Raw genomic sequence first — 15,220 nt, 5'->3', positions numbered from 1 at the left:
CTTTACTTCAAGCATGCAAGGATGGTTCAACACATATATATCAATATAGCTAAACATTTTGTAAGAGGATTCAGGTAACTTTAAGGCAGTTAAGATAACTAAAACACACACATCATATAGTGGACTCAAAGGATTCAAGGACAGAAATCACATGGGTATTTTAACAGATGCAGAAAAAGCTTTAGGCAAAATCCAACATCCTTTCATGATAAACGTCCTCGAGAAACTTGGAACAGAAGGAACATATTTCTACACGATAAAGGCTATATATGACAAACCTACAGCCAGCATTATATTAAATGGGAGAAACTCGAAGCATTTCTATTAAAATTAGGAACAAAATGCAGGTATCTATTTCCCTACTTTTTAAATATAGTGTTGGGTGTCTTGGCTAGAGCAGTAGCACAAAAGGCACCAATAAAAGATACGCAACTAAGAAAGGACAGACATCGAACTATCTCTATTTGCAGCTGATATGATTCTATACATGAGATCTCAAGACTCTACCAGAAAACTCTTATAGCTGATTAATATTGTAAAGTGACAAGATATAAAATTATCATGGAAAAGTCTGCTGCCCTTCTATCTACCAACGGCAAACATGCTGAAGAAGAAATGATAGAAACCGCCCCATTTACAACAGCCATCATAAATGTGAGCTAAATGGGAATAAACCCAATGAAGGAAGAGATGACCTCTGTAATGAAGACTTCAAAATACCCGAAAGCAGCCCATTTCTCAAAGAGGAAACTGAAGAAGACACTGAAAGATGGAAAAACCTCTCATGCTTGTGGGTTGGGGGAATCAATATCGTGAAAAGGCCATCTTACCAGGGGCAGTCTCAAGGCTCAATTAACCCCCCTCAAAATGCCAACCTCATTTTCCCCAGACACTGAAAATAATCTTAACGATTCATTTAGAAATAAAATTCTTAGATAGCCAAGGCAATCCTGAACAGAGAGCAATGCTGGAAATAATTAAAAAATGGGGCACAGAACTGAACAGATACTTTTAGATGAAGCACAAAAGGCTGCGAAACACTTAAAGAAGTGTTCAATAGCCTTAGTCACTGGGGAAATGCAAATCAAAACTACTTTGAGATTTCATCTTACACCAGTCAGAATGGTCAAGGTCAATAAAATAAATGACAGCTCATGCTGGTGAGGATGTGGGAAAGGAAAAACTTGGCCACTGCTGGCAGGAGTGTAAACTTGAACTTGAAACTTGAAATCGGCGTGACAGTTTCTCGGGAAGCTGGGAATATAGCTACCTCAAGATCCAGCTATACCACTCTTAGGCATGTACCCAAAGACTCTGCATCCTACTATAGAGACACTTGCGCATTCATGTTCACTGCTGCTCTATTTGGATTAGTCAGAAATTGGAAATAGCCTAGAAGTCCATCAGCAGATTCATGGATAATGGAAATGTGCTACATTTACAAAATGGAATATTATTTAGCTATTAAAAATGAAACCACATGGCCGGGCGGTAGTGGCACACGCCTTTAATCCCAGCACTCGGGAGGCAGAGGCAGGCAGATCTCTGAGTTCGAGGCCAGCCTGGTCTACAAGAGCTAGTTCCAGGACAGGCTCTAGAAACTACAGGGAAACCCTGTCTCGAAAAAAGCAAAAAAATAATATGAAACCACAATAAAAAATAGCGACATCTTGAAATTTGCATGCCGTTATATATGTGGGAAAAGCCATCTCCTATGCACCTTTTCTATCAAATGCTCACATCTGGCTAAGAAAGGCCCTCTGCACAGAAGTACCTGGTATTTGTATGCAATGGGTACTGACAGGTGGGGGGTGGGTTGCCAAATGTGAGCTGGGAGAGCCAGGGTGCTGTCCACCTGGACCCTGGTGTCAGGAGCAAGCAGTCAGCAAAGAAGGTGGCTTACCTCCTTTTCTTCTTCCGCAGAAAGAGAACTTGGGCAGATCCTCCTCACAGATGGGATAGGAGAAGTTCAGAACAGAGGTGCCTCCTGAGACAAGAGCCATGTCCAGAAACAGCTTGCTGATGTCTTCTCCTATAGACAAGCACAACTTCAGTGTTGTTTGTCTGCCCTGCAAGGATGCTCAAGGCTCAACAGCACTGTCTAAATGACCTTTGTAGCCTGCAGCCTGATGCAAGTGAGGGATGCGGGCCATGTCTCTTCTTGACAGAGCAGCATTTCTACCTTAAGCTTTACCTGTTTTGAGTAAGATGGCTGGCTGGCTACACTCCCTTCCTGATGCTCAGTGCTCTGCCCATCAATGGAACGTCTACAAGTCTGGCTTTTAGAGTTCCTTAGTTCCATAGTGTTATTACCTTCCATGGTAGCAGGACATTGCCTGGTAGATACTGCTCATGGCTTCCTAGAGAATTTCAGGGAGCTCTGTTGGCAGCTTTCGTTTCTCTCTGGTCCCTTTTCCTACTCGTTTCTTTTGTCTTTTACTTATTTTTCCCCTCTTGGTTTCCCTGCCCATAGCATTTCTCCAGATGCTGTGAGACCACATATTGTATAGAGTTCTAGAAAAATTCAGTCACATGAGAGTTCTTGGTCTTTGAGAATGATCCTAGATGCTTGGTTACTGAATGCTTCTGCTCTGTCTTGAGAAAACTGGTCTTATAAAAGCAGGGATACTTTAGTAACTGTAGCAAACATACTGGCTTACTCTAATGGCATGGCCAACCAAGAAAGGACCAGGAAGTGTGTGGTCTCACAGTCTAGGATAGGAAAAAAGACCCCCCTTTTAATTTTTTCTTGCCAAATTGTAAGAACTTCCATTATTGTTTGGGAAGCAAAATAATGCGAGTGACAAACCATGCTGCTACAGGGTGGAGCAGGTCTGTTTGGGGCAGAAGTAATATGCGAACCTTTTGTCTGTGTAGCCACAAGACAATGGCTTCTTTGCTGTTTATGGTGGCCAGGAAATGACAGTGTTGAAATGAGCACTTAGAGTCTCTTTAAAACCACAGCACAGCATTCCACGACCCTGAGGATTAACTAGAGAGGGGGTGTGAGAGATGAAGGTGGGATAATGGTGCAGTCTGCCGTGCTATCAACATCAGTCATTGTGTGTGCAGGGGACGAGGCTCTGTGATGCTTCATGTTGAGGTAATCACGTCTACTTACTCAGAATGATGCCAAATCTAATGTTGAGGGATGGTTGGATGTGCCTGGAACACTGGTCAATGGAAAGCCCAAAATCCTGTAAGGGATCTGCCAAAGAGGACACCAAGAGATTAGTCACGAGCTCACTGCAAACTCAACGGCGAATCTGCACTAACAATTTTTACAGGACTCACTGAAGTGCCCTGCACTTAAAAACACCTGTAACATTTCAGCAGCTCCTCCCAGCCTGTCCACAGTCACTATCATGTTCACTCTGATGACATGCGTCAGTCCATGGATGACAAGTTGATTACTTACATTTTTCATCATTGCTTAAGTTCTTTCAGTCCCTGACCTTAATCTTGCTGACAGAGGAGATGTAGGTAGGTACTCGGTTAAGATGTACCTTTACGATTCTACTTTATCTTAGGCTATCCCATCCCATCCAGCGGAACCCCTCCCCTCAGTGTTCTGCTCTGTGCAAGGCATTATGCTAAACAGTCAGGAGCTAAAGATAATGTATTTTACATATAGCTTTTGCTTATTTAAACAGCTCTTTATGAACCAGAATAAGGAGCAGAAAGAGCCTACTGCCCCCAACCCCAAGCCACACTTTACATCCTGAGTCCATTTTGTGGACTTGAGGCCAGGTGGCAACACACACACACACACACACACACACACACACACACACGCATATATAGTACAAATCTCCAGCCCTCTGATTTGCTTGTATACTTTTGCTCATTTCAAAAGCGTCTTGCTAATTCTCACCTTTTGCGAAGGCTTCCTCATTGTCTTGAAAATTGTCTTTTGCTTCTCTGAATTCACAAACCCTGTTGTGTCTGACAAACTCTTTAAACTGTGTAAATATGTCTAGTCATCCTTCAAAATCTATTCCAGGACTGCCCCTCCCCCCGGAGTCTATGGATACCAAAATTGATAGTCGCTAAAGTTCTTGATGTAAGATATCATATTTTCATGGAACCTATGGGACCCTCCTGTGTATATATTCATTGTTTTTTTAAAGTGTGTGTGAGTGCCTACACGTATGTATGTATACCACATAGGTACCTATGGAGGATAGAAAAAGGAGTTGGATCCTCTGGAACTGGAGTTTTCAGGCAATTGTGAGCTGCCATGTGGATGTGGGAAACCAAAAGCAGGTTCTGTGCAAACCCCTTTAACTGATGAGTCATGTCTTCGGTGCCCCCCAGATATTTTAAATCATTCCTAGGGGACTTGCAATAGTTGTAAATGTCAGGCAATCGTGTGGCACAAGGCAAAGGCGGTGTGACTCGTTGCTCTCCTGCTTTGCTCGAGAAGCACAGGAAGTACTCTGGACATGCTCAGTGTACTCATATTTAAATGCATTAGATTTGGTTTTGGCTGAAGGCTATGGCAACTGTACAATAGGAACCCAACTGTATCACTTGGTGATTTGCTCTGCGCCTCGACCCTACAGCCCCTAATGTCGACTTCCACCCCTGTAAGGCAGGAAGTATGTTTCACTTCCTTTCCCACTCTGCTTCTCACTGGGCCACCTTGAGCTGAGAACGTTTTAGGAATTTCCAGTCTGTGTTTCTAGCCTCTCCATTACTCCGCTCGTCTGGCAGATAGGTACCCCACAAATGCACATAATGTAAACGAGTATGGGTCGTCTCTTCAGTTATCCACACCCCAGCTCCAGATCCAGCCTTTGTACTTTGCCTTGTGAGGCTACCCCTCTGCCATCATCCCTTTGTTTGTTGTGTGCTGTCAGGGCACCAGAGCGAAACGGAGGCTGCAGCCAGGGGCTGGCCTTGCTGTTCATCAGGTTTCAGTGGTACTTGGCTCCAATATATGCTTCTCTGACACCTTCTGAAGCCAGCCAGGCTCAGCCCCGTGTGTTCTCAGACCCCTGGAAAATAGTGCCTCAGATGCTGTTACCCTTTCCCCTACCTCAGACCACAAGGCCTGAGCGCCCAAGTTTTCATCCCGCTAGCTTTTGCCCTTTTCTCTTCCAGTCTTCAAGGAGGCAACTAATCTTCACCCTCATTTTGCTGTTTTGGTCTGTCTAATTTTTCAGTTCAATTAGTGAATTCCCTATATTAAATTATTTATATTACATTTAACTGACTGGTTATTACTTCCTCCATAGGATCCAGACAGGTAGAATAAGGAACCATCTGAGAAGTAGGCATGGCTTTCCTCCTTTTACAGATTGCAGCATATAGACTCCGAAATGTTCTATCCACGTAACTAGATCCCGACATAGAAAGCGCCTGAAGTCAAGATGTAAACTCAGCGTTAATAGAAGTACAAACAAACCCACATTGCTGCTCAGTAAGTGTTGTGCATTGTACTCAATAAGGCAATTGGAGAAAATGTTTGTTAATTTCATTCTTAGGGTTGCCTGGTATATTTTCTGTGCAGGTACATGGCGTTGGGTAATCCAGCCTCATACCTGCTTCCACTGTGAGTTTCTGGGTAATGATGCAGACGGTGCTGTTCCCATCCACACACTGACCTGAGGAATGCATAGTTGTCCGTGATGCTTGTGATGGAATCGGCCCCTACGTGATTCCAGCCTGGCAGAGCTAACGCAGGCATTCTCTCATCAAACTTTTTGGTTTGCTCTCTAATTCTCGGAGGGGAAAATGTCCCTCTTTTCTCATGCTCACGTGACTTCTTTCTCAACATTTTCGTGCTGTCTCAGGACTTTTTTTTTTCAGATTGGAAAACGGTGGGGAGGGAAGAACCAATTGCTCCTGCTACACACTTCACACTCAGTGTGGGAGACAACGAGGCCGCCTAAACAACAGATGTGTAGGAAAGCACAACCCTGAAACTGTGCGTTAATTTAACTTGCCATCCAAGGCAAAATGAAAAAAAGGCTTATGTATTGTTCAGTTCGCAGTTACAGAATTCCAGGGAGAGCTTATCAATATTTTAAAGATATGCATAGGATAACTGAAAGGAGGAGAAAGAAATAAAGCCTTTTCCTGGAATTAGAAAAATAATTTTAATAAGACACAAAGTCACAAAGGGATCAGCAGGTTGCTTGTCTCCTCTCTCTACGGAAGTGTATAGGGAAGCAAAGATTATTTTAAAAGTACTTAGGGATTTTCTGAGCATCCCTGGCAATTTTCTCAAGTTTAGATGCAAGAGTGGTGTCTTTGGATATACGTATGCAGTCTACAAACCTCTAGGAAAAGGTGACGTCACTTCCTTCAGTTCCACCCCATGTTAATACCCTGTATATTTTTATGGAAACATTTGGGCATGGAGCATGCTCTGTGTTGCGTATATTGCACCCCCTGCCATTTCTCTACCAGACATGGGCTCCCAGAACTGGGGGTGCCACGTTATATGATACTAGCACCTATTGGAAGAAGGGATATTGAAGGTTATTTGGAATGCATTGACAGCTTTAAAGCTTAGCCTCATGATTATTGACATTTAGCCTTACATAATCCTTTGTGTACCACAGGATGGCAGTCAGCATCTTTAGTTGCTCTCCATGTGATAAAGCATCCCTGTGACAACTCACAATGTGACAGAAACTGCTGAAACCCGTCCCCCACCCCGCCCTACCCCACAAGGTACTAACTTACCCCTAGTGAAGTAGCACTGAATAAAAGAATTACTTTCTTCTAAAAAGGGACCTTTGCGGGGAAAGTTAAGGGAGTGGGGATAGGAGATTATAGATGAAGCAGAGGGCGTGGAGGTGAAGTCCTAGGGGCCGGAAGATTTAAGTAGGTGGCATGGGGGGAACCGAGGTGAAAGGGAGGACTAACCCTAAGGAAGGGGTGTGAAAAGCCATATTGGAGCCTACTACCTCACAACCCAACTCAAAGAGATTAAGTGGACAGAGAGTGGAACGCATATGCAAAGAAAGAAGAGGGGAAACGCTGAGGGTTAAGGCATTAAACAGGGATGGAGGAGGTGGTGAGAAAGAGGAGGGAGAAGAGGTGGGTTAACCAAAAACGAAGCAAAAAACAAGACAAAACCAAAACAACAACAACAACAACCCCCCAAAACAAAGCTAGGGATGTATGAAAAAGCCCCATAGAAACCACTAAGTTGAGCCGGGCAGTGGTGGCGCACGCCTTTAATCCCAGCACTCGGGAGGCAGAGGCAGGCGGATCTCTGTGAGTTCGAGGCCAGCCTGGTCTACAAGAGCTAGTTCCAGGACAGGCTCTAAAAAAGCTGCAGAGAAACCCTGTCTCGAAAAACCAAAAAAAAAAAAAAAAAAAAAAAAAAAAAAAAAAAAAAAAAAAAAAAAAAAAAAAAAAAAAAAAGAAACCACTAAGTTAGGAAGATAATTTCAAAGTACAACTTAACACTGCAAGTTCAAGCAGAACTACCCTGCCCTGGTGGACAATGCTCGTCCAGAGAAGTTTAGGACTTCAGTGCAAGGTATGGAGAAACCTCCTTAGAAATGGCTGATTAGGGAAACCCCAGAGGCCTCCCAGACAGCACAGGCCAGTTGTCATTGCCTTGGTTATCCATCTTATCCACCTGGTAGGACCCCTACTGCTGCTGCTATCACACACTTGCTGCCAAACACTGAGAAATCAGCCCCAAACTGACCAGGAAACACCCTTCTTGCTGGCTAGCTTTCGTAGTCCTGGAGAGGAGTACCAGAGAGGCCAATGGAGAGAAAAGACACTGAGGAAATCATAGACCTTGAATCATCCAGTTCTTAGTATTTTCCACCCAAAAACCTAGGCTGCTCTCAACCTGGAGAGCTTTGTTCTGCAGTGACACTGTATTGGTAGGTTTCCCATGCTCCAGTGTATGGCCCTCACAGCATCTGTCTGACTCATGAAGGCCAATGATATCATATTCTTCATTCTATGAATGAACTATGAATGACTATGATATCATGTCTTCATCCTGGCATGTTTGTAGAACAGAGTTTCAGAAACCAGTGGGGCTTAGAGAGAGCAAGGTCTCAATGGCCTTTCTCTTCCCGTACACTCTCTTAGTTGCCTGGAATCTCCTGAGCTGAATTGACTAGGTGGTGGTCCAGAAGCCGACATCCTTGCCTTGGTACTTTCTGGGGTCGCAGCCTGGAAGCTGATATCCTTGGCACTTTCTGGCTAGTGTGTGTTTGGGAGAGATGGAGTTTTCAACTGGAATTGGTGGGAGGAAGTAAGAATGCCTCTGGAGATGCAGTTCTTAGCTGAGGATGGTGGTATGGAGGCATCCCTTTGGGCTTCTGGTTGGCTTTGTCTCAGGCAGTCCAGTGGATGTGTGTCATCAGGTCCTGGATTCCGTGACATTCCTGAAGCCTCTGTGTTTCCTGCTGGGTAGCTCAAGTCCCCAGAATTCACTCAAAGGTCTCCAGTGTGCTAGCTTCATCCTGACGCTGTGGAAAAGACTGACTGAGAACAATGCAGGAGAGAAAAGGGGTTCATTTGGCTTTCGGTTCCAGATTCCGGTCCATCACTGAGGGGAAGTCAAGGCAGAGACTCAGCAGCTTGTCACATCCCATCCACAGCCAAGAGCAGAAAGAACAAAGTGGATCCTCACTTGCTTACTTCCTGCAAAACTGGCTTTCTTAACTCTCATATAATTCAGGGTTTGGCTCACGAAACTGTGCCACCCACAGTGGGATGAGTCAATTGACAACTGTCTCAGTTAGGGTTACTATGGCTGTGATGAAACACCATGACCAGAGCAACTCGGGGAGGAGAGTTTATTCAGCTGACACTTCTCCATCACTGTTCATTGTCAAAGGAAGTCAGGACAGGGACTCAAACAGAGCAAGAACCTGGAGGCAGGTGCTGATGCAGAGGCCATGGAGGGGTGCTGCCTACTGACTTGCTCCCCATGGTGCTTACTCAGCCTGCTTTCTTATGGAACCTAGGACGGCCTCACCCTCAATGGGCTGGGCCCTCTCCCATCAATCACTAATTTAAAAAATGCTCTGTGCCTGCCTATAGACTGATCTTATTGGGATATTTTCTCAATTAAGGCTTCCTTTGTCTCCAGTGACTCTAACTTGTGTCAAAGTGACATAAATTTAGTCAACACAGAAACTAAGGCAATCTCTCACAGACATGGCCACAGGCTAGCCCAATCTAGATTATCCCTGAATAGATAATAATAGATCACTTTTTCCCTAGGTGATTCTAAATGTGTGTGTGTGTGTGTGTGTGTGTGTGTGTGTGTGTGTGTGTTGGTGTGACCTGCCCTTACCTCTAGTTCTATTGCTTGGATTTTAAACCCTGTTGGAAAGCCAATTTTCCCTCACTGGGAAGGAATTCTTATTAAAAAGTCACAAAGAAACTATGTTTTGGGGGAAAAAAGTCATCATGAGAAGGGTAGCACCCTTCTACCTTGCCTCCATTACCTTTCCTCATGCTGTATCTACAGCCAGCTTCAATTCCGTGTTACCTGCTCTGGGAAGGCAATTGCTCACTCCCTTCCTCCTCTTCTCCCTTCCTTTCTTTTTCTTACTCTGCTCCCTGCCCCCTTTGATCTCCCTTTCTCTGCCTCTTTGTCTGTTTCCCCAACACGCCCTCTCCAGGGCTTCTATTTGACTGCACTCTGAGGCCTGAAACACCAACTTTTCCCCTAATGGATTGAATCTTTTTGCTCGTGCTCACCTTACTTTAAGATCTGGTTTTGCTTCCTGCCTGCACTGTTAGCAGAAAACAGGGTGACCCAGGAGAATGCTAATGTGAAGGCCCAGGATGCTAACGTGCTTGGCTAATTTCCAATAAATAAACCTGTGAAAGGTTTATATCCTACATAGGAAAACTTCAATTATCTCTCCTGTGGTCTACATCTTCATACCTGGCTCAGCCACACCTCTCCAGGATGCCCTCAGGGTCCCTACTTTGTCCTTCCTCTGACTTCCCACAGCCTGCTGTATTTTCCTCATACCTTTACCATCCTTTATCAGTATAGAAGTTAAGGCTCTATTGCTCTTCCTCTTGGCCCAGGATAGATAGCTATGGAAGTGGCTCAGTAAATACTCATACACTTACTTAAGCACTATGGGAGTTTTTGGTGAATTTTTTTTAACTCAACTGTGCCATTCTCAAACCTGAATTTTGTTGTGATGTCCAAAGGTTGGACACACCTGCTTCCAGGGTATAAGCTGTGACGGGTTAGGAACTGTATTTTATTTATTTGTATTCTGAGAACCACTGTCTATGTTAGTGGGCATGCTCAAGAATATCAGTTGGTTAGATATGTAAATGGGAAAACAAGAAAGTCAAGCAATTTGATGAGAGCAGAAAGTGTTAGACAATGGAATTCTATTCCTAGCCTTTACTTCAATAGATGCTAGCGATAACAAGAGAGGCCTGGTTGTGAGGCCCCTGATCACTATCTCTATTGCCAGTTTGTCTATCCGGGAAGGTTTGAGTAAATTAACTTTTCTTGAGAACAATGGGAATATTGGCTTTGGTGCTTGAGATGGAGTTTCTGGATGTGCTTGAACAGCCAGTACTCCAAGGACAGATTTAGTAAACTTTCCTCTGCATCTTTTGAGTTTTATTTCCCCAGATAAGAACAGACCTTGTTTAGACTTTGTCCTCCAGGCTGGCTGGTTACCAATTCTGCAAGCTTGTGTTTCTGTTTATGATTAGAATCTAGTGTGTGTTGAAAGTTTCCTTTCTTGTGTGGTCGTTTTGATCCTGGGGTTAATCCTCTTGTATCATTTCACAGAACATCATTTGAGGGTCACTGTAGGTCCATCAGTGGTGATGATGCCTCCATAGCAACTCAAAGTTAACTTTCATCTTTTCTGTTTGTAAAGTTACTGTCTTGTCTGCACTCCCCTCTTTCTCCCCCCTTCAAGTCACTATAGTATAAAAAGTGTGGGTGGACGCATTCTAGCTAGGTTTTCCTGATCTCTTCTTTTCCCCCCTTGTCAAATCTCATTATTAGATACTAGCACAGCAGGGCCCCAGTGGCTCACTTTCAAATAATAGTTCTATTTCCATTCAAGTCTCTTCTCCCAGTGTCTCATAGGGAATTTACTCACTCAAAGTTGTACATCCAATGCAGTTGCTTGTGTTTTCAACTGAGATCTGGAGATGCTTAGATAGGAGTCTTTGCATCAAATGTAATAAAAACAACATTAGCATCATCAGAGTGTGCTGTAAGTGAATCGAGGGCTTATGGACCCCAATGCTGTCCAGGCTGTTTGGTAATGCTGGTCAGTGTGCTTTTGAGTGTCAAGGTATGTTTGGGTTAATAGAAAATTCTGGAACCTTTGCTAGTGTCCTTTCAATTGTAAAATGAAATGAAATTCATTAGTAATGGCCTTTTAATGACAGAAAAGGGGAAGAATACATACAACTCTTTTGGCATTAGAACCTACTTCCTCAAAATAACTGAAGTTTGACTTCTTCCAGCAGGGGAGGGAATGGCAGTATTATAATATAGCGGTCCCTTCTTTCATGTAGTGTTGATTTCAGTGGTTGTCATTACTTATGATTAATTACTGTTCAAAATCATTGAAGGGAAAATATCCAAAGTGAACAATAGGTAATTTTCAAATTGGTGCCACCATGAGTTCTGCGGTGGAATCTCAAAGCATTCCTTTTGGGAGGTGAATTGGCTCTTTGGTGTATCCACACTGGATACACAACCCATAAGATACACTTAGCAGCTCTCTTGGTTCTAAAAACTACTGTCTCAGGACTGTAGTCTGTTCAAGTAACCCTTATTTGACTTAATAATGACCTCAAAGCACAAGAGCAATAGTGCTAAAAGTTCAGACATGCCACAGAGAAGCTGTAGAGTAGTTAATGTGAAAAGATGAGCAACCTTCATACAGAAAATAAATCACATGCGGAGGAGACTAGGATTCATGTAGGAATGAAACGTGTGTACACAGGGTCAGCATTTTCCATTGCTTCATACCCACTGGAGGATTCTAGAACATACTCCCTAATGAGAGGAAACTAAAGAGGACTGCTTTGGGCATGGTTTTAGCTCAGAATGCTCTCTCCTACCAATGACACCTATTACGCGAGCATCACTGTTAAGTATGCTGATGTCTGAGTCCTATTCAGCCAGTCTGACTTACTGTGTCTGGGTGTTGCCTCAGCACTGAGATTTTGAGCAGTCCCCAGGTGATCTAGCTACCTATTTCATTTGCAGGCCGCTGTTTTAAGTCACACGGGCCTTTTTGCTAATTTCCTTGGTGTACAATCGTGCATACAAGTCTTAAGATAGAACCTGGTTCACTGCAGGTTCAAAATTTAACCCTGGAATAGATTCTAACGTGTCTCTTTGCAAACCGTATGCTATGATTTGTAGAATTTATGAAGATTTAAGGAGCTTCTTATGGTCCCACCCAGACCCAGCTCCCTTTTTCCCTCTCTGTTTATTTCACTGATTTTTGTCTCTAGAGAAACAGTATTTCCTCTAGTCTCAGTGTCTAGGGGCTCAAGCTAGACACAAGCCACTGGGTTCCCAGCAATTACCCAGATGGCCTCTCCAGAATTCTTCAAAGAAAGGCACAGCTCTGCCTAAGTGAAATTCTTGTAAAAATTCTCTTTCTACTTGCTGAGCATCCGCTCTCTAGCAGTGTCTTACCAGCCATAGAAAGGCCCAACGTGCTGCTCCAGGAAGGGAGAAGACAGAACTGGCGAAATAATGAGACTCGAGGGAGGGCGGGGTAATGCAGCATGGGATGCATCTGTAAGAACTTCCAGGTGCACAGAAGACAGAGCAGCCGTGGGGCTTCAGGCAAATGGCAGTGTAAGGCTTGGGGGCTGGCAGAGCCAAACTGGAGAGGCCTAGGTCATCCTCAAGTGCCCTTGGCTACTTTCACAGCTTGTTAGGGCCTCTGAGTCCAGAGCAGCAACTTGTAGGTAGTGTCTGCTTGGACCCTGTATCAGTCAGGGTTCGGTGGAGTAACAGAACGTATAGAATGCACCTCTTTCTCTCTCTATATATATACATATAAAAGGGATTTATTGGAATGACTTACAGGCTGCAGTCCAGCAAATCCAGCATTGGCTGGCTGTGAACGGAAAGTTCAAGAATCTAATAGTGGCTCAGTCCAGCTAGATGTCTCAGCTGGTTTTCAGTATGTGCTGGAATCCTGAAGAAGTGGGCTCCAAAGCCAGTGAGAGAATGGATGTGTTAGCAAGGTGAGGACAAGCAGGCCAAGAGAAGTTTCCTTTTTTTTATATCCTTCCAGCAGAAGGTATGGTTCAGATTAAAGGTGTGTCTTCCTGCCTCAGGAGCCAGATCAAAGGTGTGTTTCTTCTACCTCAACGGGCTGGACTAGAAGTGGATTCTTCCACTTCAAACCAAGCCATAAAAAACCCCCACAAACAATCAAAAATAAAAATAAAAAATAAAACCAAAACACTATCACAGGAGTGCCCTCCTCCATTTCTGAATTGCAGCTCATTCCAGATGCAGTCAAGTTGACAGTTGATAACCACCACCGCAAACACTCACTGTTATGTGAACTTAGGCAGGGTAGGGCCCCGATGACACACCACCAGAGTGATTTTTACTTCAGCTCCGCTTGATGAACTAATTAGTTTATTGAGCTTCCATACAGAGCATGGAACCCTTATTTACAGGGTTCCTTATAGGAGCCCAGGTGACCCCCAAAGCAACCACATCACCGAAAAGTCTCACTCCAGCATAGATGATGACGTCTTCATAGCAGAGTGAATGGACCCCATCTTCAGTTAGCCTTCCACACGGTGTCCTCTGTCACCTCCCAAGACCATGAAATCACACATAGCGTAGGCAGAATTATGGACCACTAGGAGGGAAGTGTAGGAGAGTGATGGCTTGAAGCTGAGGTGAGGCTCTACTGCTCCTCCTCAACCTCTACCAGGAAAGAATGTCGATGAGATGGGTCTTCAGGATTTCTTGCAGCTAGCTGCAGCTGCTCTGATGAAGACGGCTAGGGCTGTTATGCTCAGAGGACAGTGATCTACAGTGCACAGGGTCCATAAAGTTCCCAGAAGAGTTCTGGAGGCCAAGGCATTTGGCCACTTGTCTATTACCGATAAACCTATCATCCACTCACATACTGGTTTTTATATTGTGGTTTTCATTTCTCTGGAATAAATGCCCAAGAGTGGGATTTCCGAGTCATCAGGCAAGTATGTGTTCAATTGACTTAGAAATGGCCTAGCTCTTTTCCACAGTGGCAGTGCATCTGAAAACCCCCTTCCAGTGGGCTCCCACAGGCAGGGTCCACTTAAAAGAAACCCTAGAGAAGTGGGCTCCCAAGGGAGTCTTGTAGTCCAAGGTAGGCTTGGAAACTTCCATTCCCACTCAGCTCTTGAAGAGTCAGCCACAAGGCTGCCTCTAAAAGGCCACTGGGGCCACAGGAGGGAGCTGTTTGCACCACAGGGCACAGAAGAAGCATGCCCGTGGTAGCAGGCAGCCATCTTCCCGTGGCTCTATTCAGGGCTCTGACATGCTTTTGGCCTCACTCTGAGGAGGTCTAAAGCCTGAGTGTTAATTGTTGTGTTTCCAAAATACTTCCGATCATGGGTCAAGCCTGATGTGTTTTCTGTTCTTTCTGTATGTCCGGCAATGAATTGTCCACTGCTGTCTCCAGTCCCCCTGCTGACCCACAGGAAGGTAAAGATCAATTTATACCTTTTCCTGTTGATGGGGATGACTCATAGTGAGAGGCTCCTTTTCTGTGCTAGCGTGTCTCAGAGGCCCAGTGAGGACGCTGCTTGTGAACATGGCTGCCTCTGATTTAAGAAACCCTGGATTCAAGGAAAACCATAGCAGCAAACATAGCCGATAAAAGCCCAGGATCTCCCAGGTGTAGACTCCCAGGCTTCCTACAGCTACGGTGCAACTTTCCAGAGGAGTTAAAGATGTCCGCTGGGAACGCCTCTCAGGATACCGTGAACTGAAATCAGGGAAAATGAATTCTTCCTGCATCTCTTACCTCAATAAAAACAAGGCAGACTGAATCCACCAGATGCCTGGCTCAGTCAGAGAGCTGTCTTCCTTCCAGGGAGGAAAGATGCTTCCCTGGGAAACTAGCCTTGCTGATTGCATCTTACCATCGGGGTAGCAAAGTGCATGGAGAACAAGGTCCCAGGGGCAGGACTTACACAGGATCACAAGCTCCTGCAAGTCCGTGCTGGAGGAGGAAAAGAACAGTTGCTG

General features: G+C 44.5%; 1 protein-coding gene across 1 annotated transcript in view; it reads right to left on the bottom strand.

Moving 5' to 3' along the window:
• The window catches only part of Ly86 (lymphocyte antigen 86), a 59,531-nt gene that overhangs the window by 25,545 nt on the left and 18,766 nt on the right, over positions 1-15,220 (bottom strand). Inside the window, exons 2-3 of the mRNA XM_038335050.1 lie at positions 3,122-3,208; positions 1,904-2,032 (exon numbers count right to left, since the gene is read on the bottom strand). Of these exons, the coding sequence (XP_038190978.1) occupies positions 1,904-2,032; positions 3,122-3,208 (216 nt within the window). The remainder of the gene's footprint in view (positions 1-1,903; positions 2,033-3,121; positions 3,209-15,220) is intronic.

Source organism: Arvicola amphibius, chromosome 6 (assembly GCF_903992535.2).
Source record: "Arvicola amphibius chromosome 6, mArvAmp1.2, whole genome shotgun sequence".
Taxonomy (NCBI): domain Eukaryota; kingdom Metazoa; phylum Chordata; class Mammalia; order Rodentia; family Cricetidae; genus Arvicola; species Arvicola amphibius.
This window is presented reverse-complemented; position numbering and strand designations above follow the sequence as displayed.